The sequence below is a fragment of the Dermacentor albipictus genome, chromosome 7, assembly GCF_038994185.2.
Source record: "Dermacentor albipictus isolate Rhodes 1998 colony chromosome 7, USDA_Dalb.pri_finalv2, whole genome shotgun sequence".
NCBI classification, from domain to species: Eukaryota; Metazoa; Arthropoda; class Arachnida; order Ixodida; family Ixodidae; genus Dermacentor; species Dermacentor albipictus.
In genome coordinates, this window is record NC_091827.1 from 25,947,504 (window position 1) to 25,971,032 (window position 23,529).

General features: G+C 45.4%; 2 protein-coding genes across 4 annotated transcripts in view; one reads left to right on the forward strand and one right to left on the reverse strand.

The window, feature by feature from the left end:
• Positions 1–23,529, reverse strand: part of LOC139047758 (spectrin beta chain, non-erythrocytic 1-like) — a 242,785-nt gene that overhangs the window by 66,715 nt on the left and 152,541 nt on the right. For all 3 annotated transcript variants that reach the window (XM_070521780.1, XM_070521782.1, XM_070521781.1), the window contains exons 13-26: positions 22,499–22,676; positions 21,313–21,513; positions 20,386–20,601; positions 16,368–16,565; positions 5,643–5,865; positions 4,788–4,894; positions 3,742–3,828; positions 3,601–3,663; positions 3,361–3,491; positions 2,876–2,935; positions 1,881–2,007; positions 1,706–1,770; positions 907–988; positions 692–769 (exon numbers count right to left, since the gene is read on the reverse strand). In XM_070521780.1, coding sequence (XP_070377881.1) covers positions 692–769; positions 907–988; positions 1,706–1,770; positions 1,881–2,007; positions 2,876–2,935; positions 3,361–3,491; positions 3,601–3,663; positions 3,742–3,828; positions 4,788–4,894; positions 5,643–5,865; positions 16,368–16,565; positions 20,386–20,601; positions 21,313–21,513; positions 22,499–22,676 — 1,816 coding nt within the window. The remainder of the gene's footprint in view (positions 1–691; positions 770–906; positions 989–1,705; positions 1,771–1,880; positions 2,008–2,875; positions 2,936–3,360; positions 3,492–3,600; positions 3,664–3,741; positions 3,829–4,787; positions 4,895–5,642; positions 5,866–16,367; positions 16,566–20,385; positions 20,602–21,312; positions 21,514–22,498; positions 22,677–23,529) is intronic.
• On the forward strand, positions 7,852–12,921 carry LOC135919263 (G-protein coupled receptor 161-like). Its single transcript, XM_065452984.2, has 3 exons — positions 7,852–8,114; positions 10,052–10,285; positions 12,036–12,921. The coding sequence occupies exons 2-3, from the start codon at positions 10,079–10,081 to the stop codon at positions 12,828–12,830; spliced, it is 1,002 nt and encodes a 333-aa protein (XP_065309056.1). The 5' UTR covers positions 7,852–8,114; positions 10,052–10,078; the 3' UTR covers positions 12,831–12,921.

Consider the following 23,529-nt stretch of genomic DNA (forward strand, 5'->3'; position numbering starts at 1 on the left):
CCGTGAAGCGATTTCCAGCGTAATGGATGTACGTAAGTTGGATGTACGTAATGGAGTACGCAGGTTGCAAGTTTCATTACAACACACACACCTGCAAAACTCATGCTGCTGCCAGTTTGTGTTGATGTAGAAAAAGTATGCCTCACAGTGTGACGCCATGCATGCTCTTACAAATGATAGCAGAGTTTGCAGTCACTTGATATGAAACTTGGTTCCCTGGAGCACCACCAGGTGGTGTTGCCCTAAGTGCATCTTAGAGAACATCGCCAAGCATTGCCGATGGCAGCTGAGGTCGCACACTCAATGTTGACATTTTCAATTAAATTAAATATATTGCATTTAGGCAAGAGAAGTTGCTATTCAGCTATTAAAGCAAAATATTACTTGGCAATTTAAAGAGTACATGTATGTCACAAGAGCACAAATAATTTTGCACTTTCGCTATATCTGTTGTCCGGCATTCCAGCAAATGCAGTATGGACACACCAGGGCATTACTTCACACGAGTTCTCTCGCGTCGGCGGAAGATCAGGCATCAGTCCCGTGTCAAGTTTTCATTTGCAAAAAACACGTTATGTGGTCTACCTTCAGAGTGCTCGTATTCGTATTATTATACAAGTCCAGACACTACTTAAAAGTTGATGAGCTCGCTGTGTTCTATATATCAAAAAGGATAAACCAGATTACTCACCAAGCTTTTGGCACTGTTTGCAAGTATTTGAAGTCCCATGGAATCCTCGAGCCTGGAACGTCTCTCAGCTGCTCGATCCTGTAGGGTAGTGATGTCAGTAACAGGTTCAGAGGTGGTTTAGTACAAGGCCTTTCAACTTTCGCTAATGGCCATGTTGTTTCTACTTGCTTAAATTTTTGCAAAAGCTTCTTTTTGACATCTGAAACTCTTCTTACCTTTACTTGGTCCCAGAGACCTTGTAGTTCACTCTGTCTCTTTACCACATTGGATCGCTCGGTCGGGTAAGCAGCTTTTACCCTTCGGAAGAAAACAACAAAAACATATACAAATATATTCACGAGTATTATTGAAGAACAGTGAATGGTACTTTGACAGACTATGTGTACTACAGAATCTGACCAGTTTTAACATACTGTTTTTGACAGAAAATAAAAATGCATGTAATATGTATTTTGCAAAAGTATAGCACACACAGACGCGCACACAAGAAAAGACAAGATTATTGACACAGAAGAATAATGCACTCCAAACAGTACACGAAATTATTTCAAGTAACTTGAATTTGGAGGAATAAGAAGTCCTAATCATAGTGCAATTTCATGCACAAAACCAGTAATGCTGAGAGAAGTAGTAAAAAACTTGGCAAAATAAATTTGATACAACAAATTCAGTACAACAAAGCCCTACGCAAGAAAATTATTACAATATCATGGTACACAATTCAAGCAGTTATGCCAGAGTTGTTGAATACACTATAAAAAGGCATTAGTTGATTGCTTTAATTCTCATCGCATTCAGTGCAGTAAATGCAAATAATGAATGTGGATATAACAAATTATCCGACATAACAAAGTAAATCTAAGATGTTTATCTTCGATATCAGCAAGTAACGTATATATGCTTACAAGAAATATCAGACATAATGATGCCATTTTCATGTAAGGCATGAATTCATTATAACGAGGTATAACTTTAATTTTTTTTTAAATCCCAAGAAAGTGGTTCACAACTTACGAGTCAGCCAGAAGGTTAACCCTGTTGAATTTTTCTTCCACCGGGGCCAGCTCACGTTCAAGATTCTAAAAAAAAAAAAATGCGTGCAAGCAGGACCATTATGTAGAAGGACGACAAAACTTTCAAAATGCTACTGCAAAGATCAAAACAACGGAGACCAAATGCGGACGGGTACCTCATGCCTCCTCTGCAGCGCTTGTACAGTCTTCATGTCTCGGCCAACCTCGTCGATGTCAATTTTCTGCATCTTTTCTGTCATCCAGTCACGAGCATCGTCACAGGTGCGATGGAATAACTCCACGCTGTAATGAAAAGCCAGTAAATCTCATCGTCATCACCATCATCATCATAAGCCTATTTATGTTCACTACAGGATGAAGGCCTTTTTTCATTGATCTCCAATTGCCTCTGTCCTGTGCCAGCTGACAACACCTTATGCCTGCAAACTTCCGAACTTTTTCACACCACCTAGCACTCTGCCATCCCCGACTACACTTCCTTTCTCTCGGTACCTACTCTGTAACTATAACAAACCACCGGTTATCTGCCCTATGCATTACATATAGCTTGCCCATTTTCCTAGTCTCGACCAGAACACTGGCTGTGCCTGTTTGCTCTATAATATCGCTGTCTTTCTGTCTCTTAATTTCACACCTAATATAGCGTAATCTCTAAGAGCCTGCTATTCTAAACTTGGGTCAAAGCATGAGAGGAAGTGGAAGGAAATTGAGAAAGCAATCCACAGTGTAGGGCTTCTGCAGTCACACAAGCTATCTCTTTCTCAGTGCTTTGCTGTTTGGGTGAAACTGCAAATCCTTTAATGTGTACAGAAGCAGCTCGATAAAATGAGGGCAAAAACACACGCACACTGACAAGGGGACTAATGCTTCTTGTCCTCCTCTCGTCCGTCTGCTTTATTATTCCTTCAAGATGAACCAACTAGCGCAAATGAAGTTGTTGCGACTGCAGATCTTTTTTGTCCAAACTGTTTTGTTTAGTAGTCCTTTGTGGAATGCATAGAAATGTATCCACGAGGATAGACAAGCAATGGCTACACTTTGTGATGTAAACATTGTCCTAGTGTCTTTCAGAAATCATGCATTACAAACATTTTGTTACTGTCAACATGTCACAGAGAGCAGCTATGTACACAGCCTTGCAGACGCTTACCTGGTGGCGCCTTCGAGACTTCGTTCCTTTTGAGTCTTGAGCTGGTTTAGCCTGTCCCATCTGAAAAGTGACATTGAGTAAGCACTACCATGAACATAGCTGACTACAAGAGCTCGAAAAACGACCAACGTTAACAGAAACTAATATTGACAAGAGTCCTGTTTGCCTTCCATGAATGATGAGCAATCAATGAGCTATCAATGATGCACAGGTGATCCCAATCAAGTCACCTTTGGTTTTTGGAGACTTAATTAGCTGAACCAATGGCTGAGCTGCAAGGATGCAGAAGTAGACAACACAATCTGCCTGTGATGCTTATGTACAAGCACTTGCTGCCAAGTGTTTTATATATAATGATGCATAACAAGAGATAAGCAATCAACACTGTAATTGATAATGTTCATTCAATCGCAGTTTTGAGAAAACGAAAGTCATATGCAGTACAATACTCTTCAGGCAATACCTCAAACACAACTACACATTACCTGCTGTGTATCTGTCGGCTCCGGCTGCGGATTGCGTCTAATTGGCTGTGCTTGTTCTGGACAAACTCTCCAACCTGCCGGTCGATCTCATCCATCCTCTGCTTGCTCGCGGACATGTCGGTCAAGAAATTCTATGAAACCAAAATAGCATAGTCATTATGACTTACGTTGGCTATCAAATGAGGCAACGACAGCTATAGCTCTGCATGTGAAACAACGACGACAAGAAAAACTACCAACCTCAAACTTTTTCTTGCGGACCTCGACGTTCTCTTTCGGATCTTCAACCGTTAGCATCTTCTCCTGCAGAAAGGAGAGTTGGCATTTTAAAACAACATTTGACGTACCACGTTTAAAAGAATGATTGGAAGTGTCTCTTGCCTTGTCGACCATCCAGGCTTCAAAGTCGCTACACTCCCTGAAGAAGCCAAACAGCCGGATGGCATCTTCGAGGTAATGTCTACGCTCCTGCAGTTCAACAGAGAAGACGCACACATTCAGCCGTAGAAATTATGTGTCAAGCTAGGCATTCGCCAATTTCCTGTCATCAGAACTAGCAACATGTAATGAACAATTAGGATAGGACTTGAGAGTAACGTGCAATCCTTTTTGCCTAAATTTATTTGCGACACAAATACATCCCACTGACTAAAATAATGCACTGCTGCAGATAAGATTACTAATCTTACGTGTGGACAAGTAGTAAGCTATCAATGATGCACAGGTGATCTCAATCAACTCACTTTTGGTTTTTGGAGACTTAATTAGCTGAACCAATGGCTGAGCTGGGCACAGCCACAGAAGTCAACTAGTCCAATTGGCTAATGTAATAAGTTCATTCAGTTCCAACTAAGTTCCCAGCAATACGAACAAGTTCCTCTTTGGTTCTCGAAACAAATAGACAGGGCTTGTGTATGGGCCTCATTTGCTGTGTGCTCTTAGTTTGCTCTTTAAAAATTTGCCTACTTTATTGACTAAGCCCGTTAGGCTTTTTCTTTTTTTTCCTTCTTCCCCCAAAATTGTGCTTATGTTGCACTCATATTAATACAGCACAACGAGCTCATGATAACAAGCAGTTCAAACTGCTAACACCATGGCTACTGGCCAATCAATAACCCAGAACAATGATTGGACGTCAGGTGACTCAGTATGATGCGAGGTTGTGTACTCAGCAAGAATTCTTATCATACAGCTATTCCTAGAACTGCTATTATTGCTACAGTACTATTACTACAGTATGATTACTGTTATCTAACCATGCATGAATAGAACGGGGTTCGAAGCCCTTAGGAGTAGCGCCACAGGGCTTTAGAAAAGAAACTAGCCCACACACACCTATGATCTAGGCAGGAACTAGGCACACAATAGCCAAGGCCATTAACATGACGGTAAATGAAGTGGATCCATAGCGACGAGGCAGAACGTACCTTTGACACGGCCAGCAGGTTCTGGTAGGCGGCTTCAATGGATTCCTGCCGTTGCTGGACTCCCTTGCCATCCTTCGGACTGGTGCCATTCTGCTTGGGTGATTTTTCTGCAACGTGCAATGCAACAAGCTAAGTCACGAGCTTTCTTTCATGTGAAAACCTAGCCCACTGCTAGGGGTATGCCACTGGAATGCGAAATACTTGGATGCAGCGTGTCATTGCAATCTGACACAATAAAATTTGAATATAATGAATATGGATATAACAAGCTTTTGGACTAAGTAAATCAAGAACTGTTCTCATTAGTATGAACCTGTAAAAAATATATGCTTGTAATGATGTTAGACTGTTTAGACTATGCCAGTCTTAATTGACAGCAATGCATTATATAATCACACACACAGAAAAGGAGTAAATGCTCAGAGATAAAGCACTCATGGAAGCAACGTTAAGCCCTGCATCACCAGCAGCGCTGATAACTGTAACAGCTGGTAATGCCAAAGCTTGAAACGAGATCGGAGGGTCTGCAGACCATTTGAGTCCGCAGGAAAAAATCTACTTGATCAGATCAAGCAGATTTTCACTCATGCCCTTGCTGCTACCTGGGATAATGTATACCGCAACAATGTTGAACATAAAACCGAGCTACGTGGGAAGAAGAATGTGATGTTGAAGGAAGCACACTTGGCACTAGAACTTAGTTCTGCTACAATTAGTGCTGATATGAGTTCAAGAAACATTTAGGGAACTACCACACCGACACCTGAAGCAGTGCTAACAGGCAGGTCATGAGCTGAAAGAACACGTTGAGCTATAGCGGCAAAAAAGGAACTTGTACTCTTGACTTGGACTCACGAGGAGACAGTCGCTTCTCTTTCTTGACCTTGACAGGTTGCTGCTTCATGACGACCTTCTTGACACGTCGGCGTTCAGCCACCTTCACAGGCTTCATCGTCGTCTTCTGGATGATCCGCGGTTCCAGCTCCCGGACGTAGTTGGCCGGCACAAAGCCCTCCTCACCGTCAATCTGGCGAACGTTCCACCAGTCGGCATTGGTGCGGTTCAGGAGGGTCATGATCTGCATGATAAAAACAAAAAACAATATGCTCCAAACCATATAAACCAACATTCTCCCTAGAAGCCCAGACTTATAATGAGGCAAACATTTAGATTCGAGCTTTTCCCGACAATTGTCGTTTCCTGATTCAATGCTCCTGTTACTAGAAAATGATCCAAATGAATTGCAGATTCAGTGAGCCAAAAGGTAGAGTCTATTTGTGGTCATCACCCAGTGAATAATTATATATCTAGTTCATTTTGCACTGATTACCTGCTTTTTTCAAATATTTTAGGCGCGAACAGTTTCTAAAAGTACATTTCATCAGAACGTTCCAGATTTATTTTGTATGAAGGATGGAGCATAAGTTTTCGTGGATGGCTTTGTCAACCAATGTCTTGCTTCATTTGATGGCTTCAAGACTAAGCAACCAATAGCTGTCTACGTTCCCTCATTAATTCTGCACAATGAGTAGCACAATGCCATGTGCTGAAAATAACAGGCATGCTTCTGCAACATTTTAAGCCATCTAACCCCTGCATTATGTTATATCAGCGATGCTGCTGCTGCTTGTGATGCTGTCAATTACAGTTGTAAGAAGTACACTAAGCATTTCGTATTTCTGTTCTGGGTGCCCTAGTATGCGTCTTCTCATGGATACCAATTTCCAATAAACTTTGTGACCCCATATAAATGTAGCACGAGCATTTGGGACGCATTGCTTCGGCTGAATGAATCAGTATTAAATAAAAATGTGCTTAAATGGAACATTCAGCAGGCTTCAGTGATTCCTCAGGGGTTGAACTCGTTTACTGCAACAGCAGCCGGCTCTCACATTTGACAGCACCATCACTTGAATATCAACTCCTTTGTGACACACACAATGCCTTCCTCGTCTAATATTGTAATGCTTGTTGTGGCCATTGAAATACATGCAGAGATGCCACCAATCTCAGAGTCTGTGGATGGCACAACAACTTTCATAAACTAGCAAGTGTAAATGTCGCACAATAGTGCAGTGGTTAGTGCATCCTCCTTGTAAGTGTACATGGGCGCAGGAGGGCAACTTCCAACCACAGTGGCGATGACAGGCAAAGTCGTGCCAAAATGGCGTGCAATAAGAGCAGGCTTGCTGGGGCTTGGATTATTTACAGCCCAAGCAATGCAGTGATGGTGGTAGGAGAAGCTTTCCTTGCCCTATGCTGAGGCTGAAGCTAGGGATGACAAGCTGGCTTGACAATGCCGATGAACAACCACGAATCGATGATGACAACTACGGTCATCGTTGTCACCGTCAGCATGACAGACGGAGCAAGCGAACAAACGGATGGACAAAGCAAACCCAGTTTCAGGCTTTTAAGTGCCGTCGCAGTAAAACAGCAATAGTCCATAAACTCGGAAATATCCCATGCCACCTATACACCCATACCAAAGTTATGCAAAGTGGCCATCACCCAACAACACCGCAGCAGGCGCTTTACAAAAATCGAGGGAAAAATTTACACCATCCTTTACGGCATGTGGCAAACTTAAAGAAAGAAAACGAGAATGAATGCTACGAGTTTTGTGTAAAAACAGTGGACAGCCCAGTACGCAACAAGTGCATTCAGGAGACCGGAAAGCACCGATTCATGATTTGCAGAAGCATTCACCCCCACAGCACCCAACCACCACTAACTCTCTTCCCTACTTTACGAGGCAAGATCACCCAGCATGACGATAACCTCTGTTTGCCGCTTGCTCATCCAAGTCAGCCACAGAATCGCATGCCACAGAGACGGCTGATAAATTAAGTCAAGTGGAGAGGGTGAGGACAGACTCTCGCAAGTCTACAGGGAAGGGGGAGAGAGGGGCACAGCAGCTACCCACAACAACAAGAACTGCAAGGAGAGTGATAAGTAAGGCATATGGGGGGGAAGGGGGAGGGGACGTAATTAACGACACGCCCCACTGCTTGCCGCCGCTTTAGCGACCTCCTCCCGCCACCTTCCTGCGCAGCTCAGTAACCGCGGGAGCTGCTGATGCGTGAAGAGAGAGCAAGCTTATCTCGCAACGGCTTCGCGCCTGGCAGCCATGCATGCGTCCAACGCTGAGAGCCGGGGTGGCGGGAGGAAACACTACGGTACCCCTCAGAGTTACGATGCAGCTTCCGCCGATTTCGCCGAGCAGAGCGTAACCATGACCGTGGCTCAGAGTGAATGCGGCGCAGTCGGCGACTGGGGTGACGGCCAAAAAATGTGGAACCTCGTGGCATCGCTTTTAGGCTCTGAGTAAGTGCAGTGTCTTTTTTTTTCTCCGACTCCCTCCGTGGCAGATTGCATCGCCCATCAGCCCCGTCAAGCTTGCGGCAAGACGAGCGGCGCCTAGGGGTCGTAAACACAATTAGTGTGGATAAGGAGTGTGTGCGGTAGCGGGACCGGTGCAATGACGCGATAAGTGCAGCTACGAGGGCCCTTCTTGGTAGCGACTTGGCTCTCTCGAAGGAAAAGAAATCTGTTTTTGTTCCGCGGTGAACACTGCATGCTGAAACTGAACATTCTAATTTTACGCTGAGCGCCATCTTCAAATCAAATACGAGCTGAAGATGCAGCAAAATAGCATGGGCAAGGTTGTTTTGTTTAGGCGCTGTCCCTCAGCGACACCTAAATGACCTCAACATATTCTTGGGCAACGCTTGCTTAGATGTAAATGTTTAGAATTTTTGTGCTTAAATGCTATGCCTTTTTCTTCTCTTTTTTTAGCCTCCTATTACAATAATTGATGAACATTCCTAAAAACAAGCTGCCCTCACCAGCCATTTCAGTTCATCACGCTGTTGGACATTGTCTGGATCTGTCCGGCTGGACTTAATTTCAACATCCAATGTCAATACTATCCACAAGTTAGGGCTAGTGAGATTAGCATAGTATCTAATGTCAATACTATCCTCAAGCTAGGGCTAGTGAGATTAGCATAGCTCAAGAATCAACAACTGTGATTATTGTCAATGTAGTGTTTTCTTTTGTGTGAGCAAGCTTTGTTGCCATAAAAGAATTTCAGCTATGTTAATAATAAGTGCAATCATACAACATAAATTACACAATTTTAAACTTCAACAACCTAAAATTTGCCTAACATCTTCAAAATTGCAACCATGACATTCTTTATGATCTATGTCCTTTGAATGGTTTCCCAATGAGGAGTCTTGAAGACTTCAAATGTTAATATCTCCTTACAAACACTTCCCGATTGGTTGACACCCATGCATGCAACATCAGAGCTAGCAATGAAAGAGAGACATTCCAACGTGCATGTCATAGCATTGCCACAGCTGAAAGTTACAAGCAAGCTTGTAAAAGAAGGTTTATGTCAGTCAATCGAGCTGCAACTATTTGAGGCCAGCGAGGTTTTGCGATCGCACGTGAATCGAGCAAAGCGTCATCAAGACAATTGTGAGATACATTCTTTCAGTCCCAGTGACAGGTGATTATTTATGCACTTATCTAATCAAGCTTGCTATGTGCACTATTCCTTTTCCAACTTGGAGAAGGCCCTAGCATGAGATGCCTCAATCTGGATGTAATTAGCGCTGATTCACTCCAACAGAAACTGAGCATAAATTAGCACAAGAGATTGCACACAACCACCCTCTTGTGTTTCTTATGAGCACCTATTTCTCTTTTCTCTTATAGGAACATCCGACTAAGCTGTTTATGGCTGTAGCATGAACGAATGCTGTGTGACTTGTTCCCGGACTTGGCATGCACACGAAACCGACCTGTCAGAGAAAATTCACAATTTAGGGTACAGTCCCTTGCTCAGCACCTGTCAAAAGTCTGTGAAAGACACCTAGTGGAGGGCTTCTGATTAATTTTGACCACCCAAGGTTCATCGGTGTACTTAGAGTTGCCAATTGCTTTGCCCTCACCATGCCATTCGCTAGACACCCAATCAGCTCAGCTGGCAAAACGACTGCTTGGAAAGGCTGTTTGTAGGGCCCAATCTCTGGAGCAGAACGAAATTTTTTTTCCTTAACTGCGAAGCTGTTTGCCTAAATAACATCTCATGTCTCTTTAGCAGCTTTGCACTTCTTCCAAAAATAGATGCAAACTTCCACCTTTCGTGGAAGTTCCAACACCGTGAATAGTCTCACAAAGCTCACTCGCTCGAGCTACGTGTAACGGTGGTTACACATGCAGCAAGACACCACAGGTCAATCCTCTTGCAGAACCTGACATTGGCGAGGCCCCCACTGATGAACAGCACGGCCGCGAAGAGCGCCACTGCCACGGAGCGCGCCGTGGCCGCCGTGCTGGTCTCCACCGAGCTGTGCATCTCCATTCTCGGAAACCTGCTGGTGCTGTTCGTCTCACTCTGGGACGAGCGCGTCAAGCAGCACCGTTCGAACTTGCTGGTCGTCAGCCTCGCGGTGACCGACCTCCTCACGGCCACTCTCGTCATGGTGAGCGAACGAAAACTTCTGTGATCGACGGCGCATTGCAGTTCTAAACAATGCGCCCCCCTTTCATAAGTTACAACTGCACCAAGAATGAAAGATGATCAAGGTGCGAATTTGCCCTAGAAATGTGAACAAATTAGCAACATTGTTTTGTTTTTTTTACCTCGGCACTCTTCGTTCACATCTGGCCCTTGCGTCATCAAACCCTTTTTGTGCCGTGGATGAGCTGGGTTCGTGCAAGCGTTTCTGGTAAAAAACGGCCAAGAACCAAGCCCAGCCCCATCAAAGGTACTCTTTATTTTCTAGCAACACCATGGATGAGCTGGTTTCGTCTCAGTGCTTTGTCGTGCTTCTGGTGGGTGACAGCACACAAAATGTGGGGCAGCACAAGCACAAGCAAATTTATTCTGGTAGAGGAAGTAAAACATGTTGGCAACTGGCGTCCCTCAAAACAATTTGGCTATTTTTGGTCAGAATTCGGGATAATAGCACGGCACAGAACGGGGTTAAACCTAGCCATCAAGCTCCCCTATTCTTTCCCAGACTTCGTTTGTCTGTTGGCTTCACGCGGTCGCAACAAATCTTGTTTTTTCCAACTCCAGACTTGCGCTTCTCCTTCATCCGCTGCCTTTACGTGCTACGTACGTGATGTACATAATATCGTAATTGCGTGTATAGCATACAAACATAACACACACATAAAACAAACTAGCCTGCCGGCACATCCTGATCAACTGTCCCGATTACCTCGACCTCCCATTACTCTATGCACGATCTCTGCAGGTGTGTGGGCCTTGCCGATGATCACTGCACGAGCACATTTGATCTGCGTGGCTTAGCACGTGGCGGGATGCCGTGGCATAACAACGCATTGCAACCGGCACGGCGCGTGCAACGTGCTGCTGTTCGACAGTGCGGCACGAAACATTGCACAAATGAGCCTGTCGGCAAATGTGGCAAGGTCACGCTCGAGTAGCTAATTACCATATGCAGGTGGCAGACAACATAGCGGCTGCATGTGACACACAGTGAATGTGGTTCATAACACATTCATGAAACCAGGTGCACGCTGCAGCACTTGCATGCTCTTCAGGTATTTTTCCTTTTTTTTTCAGTTGCTGGATGTGTAAAGCTAAGCATTGAATTCCATGTGTTGCAATGAAACTATTCCCTTTATTCTTTTTTTTTTCCTCCCCTTTTTTGGTGGCTTGTGCTGGGTCAAGCCTGAAGTGCCTACTTCTTATACCCCTGATACAAGAGATTGCATTCATGTTATGAACTGTGATAGGGCATTATGTCAGCTTATAAAAAACATCGAAACAAAGAAAAGCTTTCTGATGTCACTTTTCTAGGCTGGCATTTGTTACTAACGATAGCTGTGTTCCCCTTTTTCAGTCTGGATTCAACATGTTGATTGATATCCAGTTTACCTAAGTAGGAAAAAATTGCGTCATCCTTATTTCTTACTTTTCTGTTTTCAAGTCAAGTAATTTGCTTTTCTCACAAGTGAACAGCTGAGGCTTGCACAGCTGTAAATACTAAATATAAAGCCAGGCAACTACATACAACATGTACAGCCCTGCAGTGGAAGCCTGGAGGAATTCGTGCAAAGGACGTTTTCATGTAATATATAGCGCTTTGGGGCCTAAAGCCAAGCTAATATAAAGAAATCTTGAACTTTGCTGAATAGAAGTCTTTTCTGAGGCATCTCTGACTCATTTGCTCAAAGCACTAACATCTTCTACCAATGCAGCTGCCGTCGGTGTGTGCCCTGACCAACGACGGCTGGCCCTTGGACAACCCGGGCTTCTGCACCTTCCACGGCATCCTCAACTACTGGCTCACGTCCACGTCGAGCGTGACGCTCGCCATGATCGCGCTCGACCGGGGCGTGGCTGTCCACAAGCCGCTCGAGTACGTCCAGCGCTGCACGTGGGGCCGCCTGGCGCAGATGGTGGCGCTGCCCTGGACGCTCGGCATCGTCTTCGCTGTCGTGCCCGCCATCCTCGACTGGACCGCGTACCAGTTTGACAACATCGTCTGCGACGTCGACTGGCACCCCCGGCGCGAGCACGTCATCTACTACGCGGCGACCTTCTCCCTCTGCTTCGCCATGCCGGCGGCCATTGTGCTCGTCCAGTACGCCCGCATCCTCGCGTCGGTGCGTCGCTTGCGCTCCAACGCGGTTGTGAATCCGCCGGTGGTGGTGGTGCCAAAGGGGGACGTCTCCAACGGAACGCTGTCCCGCCAGCTGTCCTTTCGCCGCCGGGCGGGACAGGGGAACCAGAAGATCCTCGTTAGCATCTTGGCGGTGATCGTCATATTCTTCCTCTGCATCACGCCGTTTTGCTGCACCAAGCTGGTCAAGGTGCTGCTTGGGCCCAAGGCCATTCCGGACTGGCTGGACATGCTCTCGACTGTGGTGCAGTTCTTGGCATCCGTCGTGAACCCCTTTGTGTACTCCATCGGACTCAAGAGCTTCCACGAGGCGCTGTGCAGACTGTCGCGCAGCGGACGACAAAGGTTGCTCTGGAGTACTTCAGTGTGAGTGGCCAGAAGTTGTGAGATGGAGACTGGCATTGCTTTTGCAATGTTTGTATGGCTGTGTAGATTACGTAGAGAAAAATATACCCTTTTCTCCTTTCAACGATGGTTCCTAATGAGTATTACACAAATTTGGACCCAGTGAAGGGGAATAACTGCGAGATGAAAGCAGATGCGCGAAGGAGTCAATGTAAGTGAACATTCTACCGCTGCCTTCAAACATATATTTAGCAGGACACGTGCAGGTGTGCAAGAGAAGTAAGTCAGCTACGTAGCCTTCAATTTCAGGTATAAAATCTGGGACAAAAGAACATAGCAAGCATATTCTTCCAGCATTATGGGATAGAGCAGTATTCATTTCGTAGCTTCCAGGAACAGCTCAGTAAAATGTTCATGAGGTCTTGTCAACTCGTCACACTGTTCCCCTCTGGACTGTGCAAAATTCGGAGTTGAGAATGCTGCAACTTGGAAATGTGGGGAAGACTGTCCAGAAAGCTTATCCAATCAGAGGTCTGTTCAGAAGGCATCCGATTATTTTATACTGCCCAACCAGAATTGCACTGCAGTTCCAGCCAAACTTTGTACCACGAGGTTATCCAAATTTAATGCTAAAATGCCAGTGTGTGGGTTCGAGCCCCCCATTATTGTGTGATCATCAGGTGGCGTAAAATGGATGTGTTCATGCTATGTGAAGCTACACCATAAATGCCCAGGAGCTCTGTTTCGTGTGGTTGCTATGTAACGATTTGCCAGTTGACGTCGCAGGACCCTCGTTCACAAAATTATTTCGCAAGTGTGATCCACAACTGGCCACGACCGAAGCAATCATTTTATCCAGACGCTAGTTACTATCATTAGTGGCCAGCACCGAAATGTTGACTAACTAGAAGATTCTCTTACAAAAGAGAAGCTTTGTAAATATGTGCCCACATTTTTTTTACCACAAGGCAGGATGCAGGTAATCTGGTGGAGATGGAGGAGTGAAAAGCGGCGCTCATTAAGGACAGGTACAGCGTGCGAGAGGCTTGCTATTCAGCCTAGTTGCAATGTCGAGATTTGTCTTTCCTTTTACACAAAATGCTGCCAGAACAAATTCCAGATTTGAAAAGGCCAACACAGTTCGCCTTTGTACACACACACATACGAGCGTCAAACTTGTTTCTGATTTTGTGGAAAAGTATTATACTGCTGCTCTGCTTTTCGACTATGACCACATCATCAGTGGCCAGTCCATAGTTAATACCAACCACCATATCTGTCTCTCTGGTTATAACTACTGTGTAGCTACCATAACTACATAGTAACTACCACAGCTACATAGTAGGCTACTGCGGAGTCCAGGCCCGAACTTTATTGTGTGGTTTTTATTACAGTGCTGACCGGCACTTCCTATGCTGGTCAGAGCAGCTCTATGGCCATGGCAAAGAGAAGGGACGGCACTGCTACATGCGTTTTGCTGTAAAGAAACAAATCAGTTGCTGCGGACGCCTAAGCTTTCTCACTGTACAGGCAAGTTCTCTGTAGCGATCTTCGCTGTGGACAGTTGTACAGGTCACCTCGTTGTAACTACATTAAAATGCACTGCCTGTTGTTGCTGCCGAAGTACCTGCACAGGCCACCCCTTTCAGTCTCTCAAAGCATAATTTACCAAGTGTCAAATGCTGGTCGATAGTGCAGAGGTTGCAGGTACATTGGCCAAGTTACAGACCCAATGTTGCACAATATCCCACAAAAGCACCAGCGGGTCCCTGAATTGTACTATTTGCACGCTGCCTAATTGACAGCTGCCTCCAGTACAGCAGAGAGGCTTAGGCCTTAGCACCTCTAACATAATGCCTCTGTTGCATTCGGTGATGCATTTTGGTCTATTTGTAGCAACGACTGGACGAATGCTCTAAGCAGCATTTCAAAATTGTTCTTTTTCTTTTCCCAAGACAATGTCCAAGGAGCTGCAGACCAGAAAGGCACTAGTACACGACCAGCAATGCAGCTGAAACATTCATGCCTTGCAAGTCAATGCTTATGCAGAGGTTTATCCAGTGCTTTTGTAGCATAGTGTTTGTACCAGCTACCCTATTTTGACAAAGTTGTATTGTACAAACTTTTCCTCCTTTGAACATCGCGAGTGCCTGGACAGCTTACGAAATGCAGTGGTAGGTTTTTCTTAATATTGTGAGCATAGCCAAATGTGACATTATTTTGCCCTGCCGCCCTATGTTTTAATGCATGAAAATTTGTACTTTTCATTTTTCTTGTCACCATCACATCAGCCACACACTTTGGGTGTAAACGAATTGAAATAATCTAGCCAAAAAAACAGGAATGTTCTGACCTGCACTGTAGCTCAAGGAAGGTGACCAAGAAACAAAGATTAACTAAATAAGAACAAAACTTTGATGCGTGATGTGCATGGTTGCAGAGCCCGAGGTGCTGATGTGCGAAATGCTAAGCTGCAGGTCTGAGGAGTCCACACACAATGTGCTTTATTGCCGAGTCTGAGACACTGACGTGCGAGATGCCTAGCCAGGGGTCTGAGGAGTCTGGGCCTGATGTTCTTGATCGCCGAACCTTGAAAGACTTGGCCATAGCCAAGGTCTTTTCAGGCTTGGTCAATGCAATGTACAATGTGCTTGTTCATGAAGTTCTTGATCACGAAGTGCACATCGTTGATGCTCGGAAGGCTTAGCCGCGGGTCTGAGACGTCCAGAAACGGAGGCATTGGCCATGCTTCTGCGATGTCCACGTTGCGCCCGTTTCAACACTCATCAAGATCACAGTGGTTGAGACTGCTGACGGCTCGCGAGGTGCAAAGAGCAGACGACGCTCCCACAAAGTGAGTGCCGATCCAGTGGCAAAACGCGCTCGAATCATGTGGGGGGTGCAGTCAATTGGAAACTTTGGAACAACCTTGAACGATTTGCTTTTTGTGCACTTGTTTCTACGTGGAGGAGATAGCCAAAGTGGCCAACTTTAAGACAGAGAAATGCACTTTCTGACGGAACAAGATGGTGGTGCTCGGTTGTGCCGTTTCGGTGATATTGTGGCTTGAAAAAAACACCTTTTCTTTTTTTTTGTTATTTCAACACAATATTTTCTTACCTTCACTAACACAACAACTGTATCTTCTAGAGCAATTCCACATGGTTTTCAGTGAAGATATTTCGGAGACAGATACCAAGAGAGTTACAGAAACTGAAGATTTGATTTTTTTTTTAATTTGGGGGGCTATCTTTCACAATGTGAAAGTGCATCCACCTTAACGCATCCACCTTAACTACTCTCACAGTAAAACTACTCAATGAGCTCTGCTTTCTCACGTGAGCCTACTGGTAAACCAAGCTTACTATGCATGGTTAGGTTATCTAAACTTACTTCGCAAAGGCTGCTGTCCAAAGCAACAGATGGCAAAGAGATAAGTGCATCGTCTGCTCTTTTCGTCTGCATCATGCATTGCCATAACCCCCCCCAATCCCTTGTTTACAAACATGCAGCCTGTGTGCATCGCAAAGCACTGTGACAAGGAGACAAACAAAATCCCTACCTCCCCCTTCTGGATGTTCATGTTCTGTCCCGAAAACGGGTAGAGGGCCTTCACTTGTGGAACCTTGCGTTCCTCCACCACCGTTTGCATCGCCTCTTTCTCGACGACCTCGTCAACCCACTCCTCGACGGGAACCAGCTGCAACTCCTCTGTCCAATCGTCGGACGGTTCCGCATCTTCATTCAACGCGTCCAAGTACTGCAAGGAAGCACATAAAAAAAAAAGACTAATTCGTAGAACTCGTTTCAGGTCAGAAAGATAATGTTAGGTTAGGTGACATTGAAAGTACACAAAAAGGCTCAAACATAGTAGAACCTTGTTCGTATGTTTAAAAAGAATTGTGGGAAAAACATACTAAATGGGAAAACGCACAATCCAAACTCACTAAAAGAATCGCAGACTCTTATGTAGTTGACATTTACATATTGCGAAGCATGCGTAAAATTGTTGCGGCACAAGACGCCTGTCACTTTTGCGATTCTTTGGCAAGCTTACGTTTACACACCTCGAATTCGGCATGTGTTAACTTAATTTAAGTCTGTGGTTTTACATGCCAAAACCATGTTATGATTATGAGGCATGCTGTAGTGGGAAGGCTCTGGATTAATTTTGACCACCCGGGGTTCCTTAACGTACACACAATGCACAGCACATGGGTGTTTTTGCATTTCACCCCCATCAATATGCGGCTGTCAGGGACGAGATTCAATCCCATGCCTTCGGGCTTAGCAGAGAGAGAGAGAGAGCAAGGACAGGAAAGGCAGGGAGGTCAACCAGAAGAGTATCCGGTTTGCTACCCTACACTGGGGGTGGGGGAAAGGGGAATAGAAAGAAGAAGAAAGGGAGAGAGTAAGCACAGAGTACGTGTGGGAGGGACACTATGCACAGGGACACTATAAACGGTCTCTTAAAACGGTGTACCTCAAACATTGCAGTAATGCACGATTCGCTTTTCGTGCCAGTGACGGGTGTGGCCACGGTCCGAGTATCTTGGACTTAGCAGCACAATACCAAACCCACCATGGTGAGTAATTCGGCCTAGGTTAGCAGATTCTTCCAGTAGGGCATTTTGGCGCGGTAAATTTTGACGTGCTCATTTGGTGCGAATTGCTGTGACACAAGATGCCGACACATGTTGAGCCGGGGAGGCATGGGCGGCCCGGGACGCGCATTGTCGTTTTTCTGTTGCGATAGTGTTTTAAGACAGCAATGGGAAACTGAAACGAAAATTTGCTGCTGGGTGATGCCAGAATACAATGCTGCCAGAGCGAAACCCGATGCTCGCTTTGTAATGCCTGCAGCAGGGAACGGTGGCATGTTTGGGTTATTGCCTGTTAAGAACGCGCAGTACGCTTCCAACAGCACTACGCCAAGCATGCTGTGACACAGAGAGCTGAAGATGGCTATCGCAATAGGGCTGGCGGCAATAGCAGTGAATGCGGCGTGTGGCGAACTGCGAAGAGATTTGCCGTTACCGGAATAGGAAACCGAGTGCCCACCGGTGTTTTCATGCGACATGGGCGAGTGAGCACTGTGGGGAAGCTGCTGCGGAGGGCGCAACTGTTTTCGATCGTGCACGCTTCGTGCATTTTTTCTTTATATGGGATCTAGCAACTGGAAAACGTACCGTACGACCCCAGTTGGGCAATGTACTGAACGTTCGTGCCAAGAGACTGATTTCCAGGAACGTATCAACCAGTAAAAAAGATGCGAAATTCTATTGGGACATTTTTTGTGTTCTCCATCGCGAACGTTGGCGCCAGGAAATAGTATGAAACGGGACTGTATCAACGAGGTTCTACCGTACAGTCAGAACTCATAACAAAATAATGGATATAACAAAGTAAGTGGAAGTTCTTTTGAAATTCCCATAGATATTCATATTGCAGTACATGCAATAATAGGTATATAACGAAGTAGTGAATATAACGATGTAATTTTGGCTCCCTCTTCAACTCTATTATGAAGCTTTAGTGTATGTATTTTTCTGTGAAAGAAAAAGAAACATGAGAACATGTAAAGAAAACAACCACACAGGAAAAACTTTTTCCTGTCCAATCATTTCTTCAAATTTTTGCATCTTTTTCACCACAAGAAGTATAAAACAACTAGCCCAGCAGCAAGTAGCAATATGTCAAATATGTACATTATATATATACTTAAGGGGTACGAGCCATTCATTGCCAAGAGGAAACTATCGTCATCATAATCAACAACTATCATCATCATCAATGGCTAGAGCATCGTCGTCGTCCAGAGCTAGCTCCGTTGCCGCTCATCATTCCAGCGTAGAATTTCATGTCTCTTCTGTTGTCGCAACAAGAGGCAGCGTTAAAATTTTAAAAATTTACGTCTCCAGGCTTTCGTCAACTGAGCCGAGAATTAAGATTCTTGACGAAGCTGGTATACTCCCTATACAGGCACCGCTCGACAGATGCCCCTGTCTAAATTAGCCCGGGAAGGTATAAAGGTTGAGCCCATACTGAGGAACATCCACCCAATATGTAACAAAGGTCGCAAAAGAGTGCGGGCTAGAACCATCCTTCAACGAATCGATCCTTAACGCGGCAGATGCATTCTTCTTCAACGCTGCCAAATATGGCAGCGAAGACAAGTTTGCAATCTTGGTCGTTGACGCACTTAGAACACTTATCAGCGCAGCGTCAATCTACACTAAACACATGAATGGGGCGATGGAAACTGCGATAGCCTTGGCTCTTCAAACCGCAAAAGGCCCAATGACCATTTTCTCTAACTCGTGCACGGCGGTCAGGGCTTTCTCGTCCACTCTAGTTTCCACACACAGCTGGCGTCGTCAACAGATCCTTTCGTATTACTATGGGCGAAAAAACTGGAGGTCATACCATAGCGTGGTTCTTGGCCCACATGAACGATATAACTAACCAAGCGGGTTGCAACCCTAACAAGTGGGCGAACTGCCTGGCGCGTGAATTCATGAACCGTGCCTGAGCTAACGGTCCGGCTCTCCCACACGATTGCCCCTTCAAAGATGCTCTTCCCACCTATCATGAAATTACGTCGCATTACAGACACAGCAGGAGGCAATTCCCCCCGCCCAGCCCGAAACTGAACAAGGCTCAGGCCGTTGCTTTCAGGCTCTTACAGACCAGATCCTACCTCACCCCGAGAGCGCTTCGTTGGATAGACCCGAACTTCCCGCAGTCGTGCTCCAAATGCGGTCACGCATGGTGCTCCTTCGACCACATGCTCTGGCTGTCCCCGTTCAACGCGAACTCCGACCTTCGATACAAGTCCAAGTGGGACGCCTTGCTGAAGAGCTCGGATTTCATGAATGAACCACAGGCCGTACAGAAGGCCTGCGACGTCGCGGAGAGTCACCACCTCCCCGTCCCATTGTGGGCGGAGCCACCAACTTGATTGCGGAGCCTTCGGTTCCCCCCAATCAAGTTCCTCAGGACACTCCAATAAAGTCCTTATCACTGTCACGGTGGTATGAACCATTGCTTAAGGGGGCACGAGTCATTCATTGTCTTACGTGACGGTTGCATTTAACAACAGAGGTGATACGAGAATGTGTGTGCATACCAATCATCACGACGACCACCAATCAGGACAGTAAATATGTTCGTACCTTCGTTCGAAATTCTATGTTACCTCCGTGTCGTGTGCTAAACAGCTTCGCTGGTCATCCACGTTCACAGAGTGGAACAGCTCATGAATTTTTTTCTTTTCTTTCTATTTTAATATCTGATATTCATTATAAGCATGCATGCTGATATGAATGCAAGTAGGAAAAAGATATTAATAATAATGAATTAAAATATAAGTTGCCAGTCAGGTTGTTTGACATTACTGCAATTCATAATAATTAGCCACACTGATCTGACAAGATCTGACTGTTTTGTGGCTTCGTGCTCAGAGGAGAGAGTCTCCCCAGTCTTGGAGGTCCCTCCCCAGTCTTTGACTATGGGGCCTCCTAGAATTACTCTTTCTGTAAACATTTCAAGCGCATCAATAAACTGAAACTGAAACTCACGATGGCCAGGGAGTCCACACCAGAGCGCACCATCCGATCGGCCTGGTCTCGAAGTCGCCGAATGTCGGTGCCGTAGGCGTTCATTTCGCTTTCCAAGCAGCTGTGGCGTTGAAGAAGTGCCTGGGCGCTCGGCTCGTCCTTGCCATAGTCCTTGCTCGACACAAGCGCCAGCTTCTCGCGCACCCATGACTCGGCTTCGTTGGCATCAGCATGGTACTGTGAGCAAAGATGCGGGACATACGTCGGCAAACCAGTTCGAGGACAAGTGTAGGATGACTAACATGCTGCAGCCGGACAGGCAGTTTTGTACGTCTTGCCTAGAAAGCATCGACAATGTATTCTTAGAAGAAAGTTCGAGTAGTTTTAATGCAGCTTTATTTCAGTGTTCCAGGCCAATATTAAGAAAAATGTTACTGAGCAAGAACTATTCGTAAGATTAGATACCAGGCAGTCGTGATGCTGGAGATACAGTTTTTAACAAAGTCGCATTTGACACAAAAATACTTTCGTTAAATCGAATTATGTGTTCTAAGCATATATTTGCTGCATACTGATATCAGCGAGAAACATTTTAAATGGCACTTTTATATTCAATAATTTGTTACATCAGTGTTCATTAAATTAAGGTATCGACAGGAAATGACAAACAGCACTTACAAATAGAGTGTGTTGTGAATCCCAGCCCACTGCCTTTACTATATATTTATTATTACTGAAAGTTAGCATAGCTTCAATAAGCAACTAAACCTACACCCCCTTAATTTTCGCTGATGAAAACCTGTACATGGTCCTTTTCCACAGGATAAAATTTGCCCATGTGATCATCTGCTGCTGAATTTCGGCACAGCGGCCAAAAACGCCGAGGCTACTAAAAGCCCCACGCTTCCTACAAATACCGAGGAAAGCCAGCAGCCTTGCACAACAAACCTGGAAGGCCTCGTAGGCATCTTCCAGACGCTTCCTCTTCACAGCCGCCAAGTCGGCCAGCTCGGCCCAGCGCTCGTGGAGGGCCTGCAGACGCTGCTTCACGTCTGCACTCTGGCTGTGGCGACCCTCGAGAAGCTTCTCGCCGGCCAGGATCAGACGCTGGATGTGGCCGTCGTGGCCTCCGATTTCGGCTTCCAGTGCCTGAAATGATTGCGTTTCCCTTTCAATGGACGTTGCCAACTTGGACAACAGCGACTTATCGCATTGCCTTTTGTCTCATCACTGCAACATAACACGGCACAATTCAGCGGCTGTCATCACAGGCCAACTAATAAGCAATTCCGAACTGTAAAAAGCCTAGTCTCATGTATAGTGTAGGTATAGAGAAAAATCTTTTGTTTGACATATGAGTGGATGCATTGCGAAAAGCTCACAAAAACAAACATTCTTGACACTGAAACTTAAAAACAACCATTGAAAAATTTATACAGTGAAGGTCACCATTATCGCTCAGTGGAAATGATCAAGAACATCAAATGTTGAGAACCAGCGAGGTGCCTAGGCATGATCTCAGAGACAGTGTGGCATGTTCGGCGTTCTAAAGACCTCGGAGGTCACAGTCTGCGACAAACATCACATCAGCTAACCCCCAGGTGCAAGCACCATCTATTCAGTTGTTATTCAAGGGGTGGTAATAGAAAATTCTGACAACTGCCTTCTCAGCAGCTTTGTCAAAATTGCTTTGATGGCATACACTACTCGTTTATAGCCAATTCAGCCAAAGTGAGCTTCAATTGCAGTTGGCCTTTAAAGGCGACAGATGTTTAAAAAAACGGCACTGAACCTTTTTCACAGTGAAAGCAAACTACACTTGCATGACATTGGTGGGAAATTAACCAGGTGCATGCTAATCATCCTTGTGTTCTTATTTTAGCATGCATTATCTGTTTAAATGTGTATACTGCATCTATCACTAATTTATTGTAACACCCCTATGTAATGCCCGCGTAGGCTTTTAGGGTACTTCAATAAAAAAGAAAAAAAGCGTGCGCACGAACCAGAATTCTTTGAGAACTACTGAACTACATGGCATGCATTCTTGTCACTTGGGACCTCATCCGAGATGCCACCCTCGAATGCAATGACACCGTACGTGGAACGAAAGCGTGGAATAGAGTGTCCAAACCTTGTGTTTCTGTTGGAGAGAGACCAGGGCCAGCAGGTCTTTGCCAGCAACCACGGCCTTGCAGATGCGCTGCTTCTCGCGGATCCAGGCCTCTTCTTCCTCGTGATCCTGCACGAACTGGAAGTATGCCCGCCACTCGTCGAGCTGCCGTCGACGCCGCTTGGCTAGTTTGCCGAGCCTGCATGACAGGAGGAGAGCGGTCACAAGAGAATAGAACGAGTATTATTTTTTTTTCTGTTGAAATAATGTTGCGATGACGTCGTACATCCGTGAACTGCTCTGACAACTGCTCTGAAAAGTACACAGTGATGTACATTATGTAAATAAATAGCGAGGACAGAACCGCACCATGTGCTTGCACGACTGCTGACCGTGCTTACCACAACCGAGCACTGAAGTCCTTCTTTGCTTTCCTGAGCCAAAGTTGGCCCAATAAAATATGATTCTTCCAATTCAGCCTTTCAGCTAGTGCTTCTGCCTTTTACGCCATTGCTATGCTGTGACAATAGAAAGGATACTTTGCATAATTGTTGATATATGAAGCCACAAACCAAAGCAAACAGTTCAGGAAGTTTGGGCTTTAGATTTGATTTTGACCACATGTGATTCCTGAATGTGCAGCCAAACTGAGGTGCATGAAGGTCTGTGCACTCCTCGTCAATTGACATGTAACTGTCATGGCCACGAATTGAACTGGCAGCCTCATACTCACCAGCAGACGACCATATTGCCCCTGTTCTCTACCCTATTTCTGTTCCTCTCATCTCTCTATGGATAGCTAATACTTTTTATTCTTTTATATGTTAATCTGCAAGATTCCCACAGTACTCGCTGGCTTCTAGCGACTTCTAGCATTCCCTACTGATCACTGATATTGATATCCCATAATCTCCCAGCGAACCGGCTTGCGACTCCTGTATCATGTGCCCATAGAATCACACTCGATCAAGGCCTTGTGTAGTGTCCCTGTGCCTCAGGTTTGACAGAGCATCAATTCATTAACCGACTAAAAGCACAACTTCATAATGCTA

What these genes read in the sequence shown, in the direction of transcription:
- LOC135919263 (XM_065452984.2), top strand. Translation starts at nt 10,079, where the DNA reads ATGAACAGCACGGCCGCGAAGAGCGCCACTGCCACGGAGCGCGCCGTG. An exon ending in TCACGGCCACTCTCGTCATG is followed by an intron (nt 10,286 to 12,035) that starts GTGAGCGAACGA and finishes CTACCAATGCAG; the next exon opens with CTGCCGTCGGTGTGTGCCCT.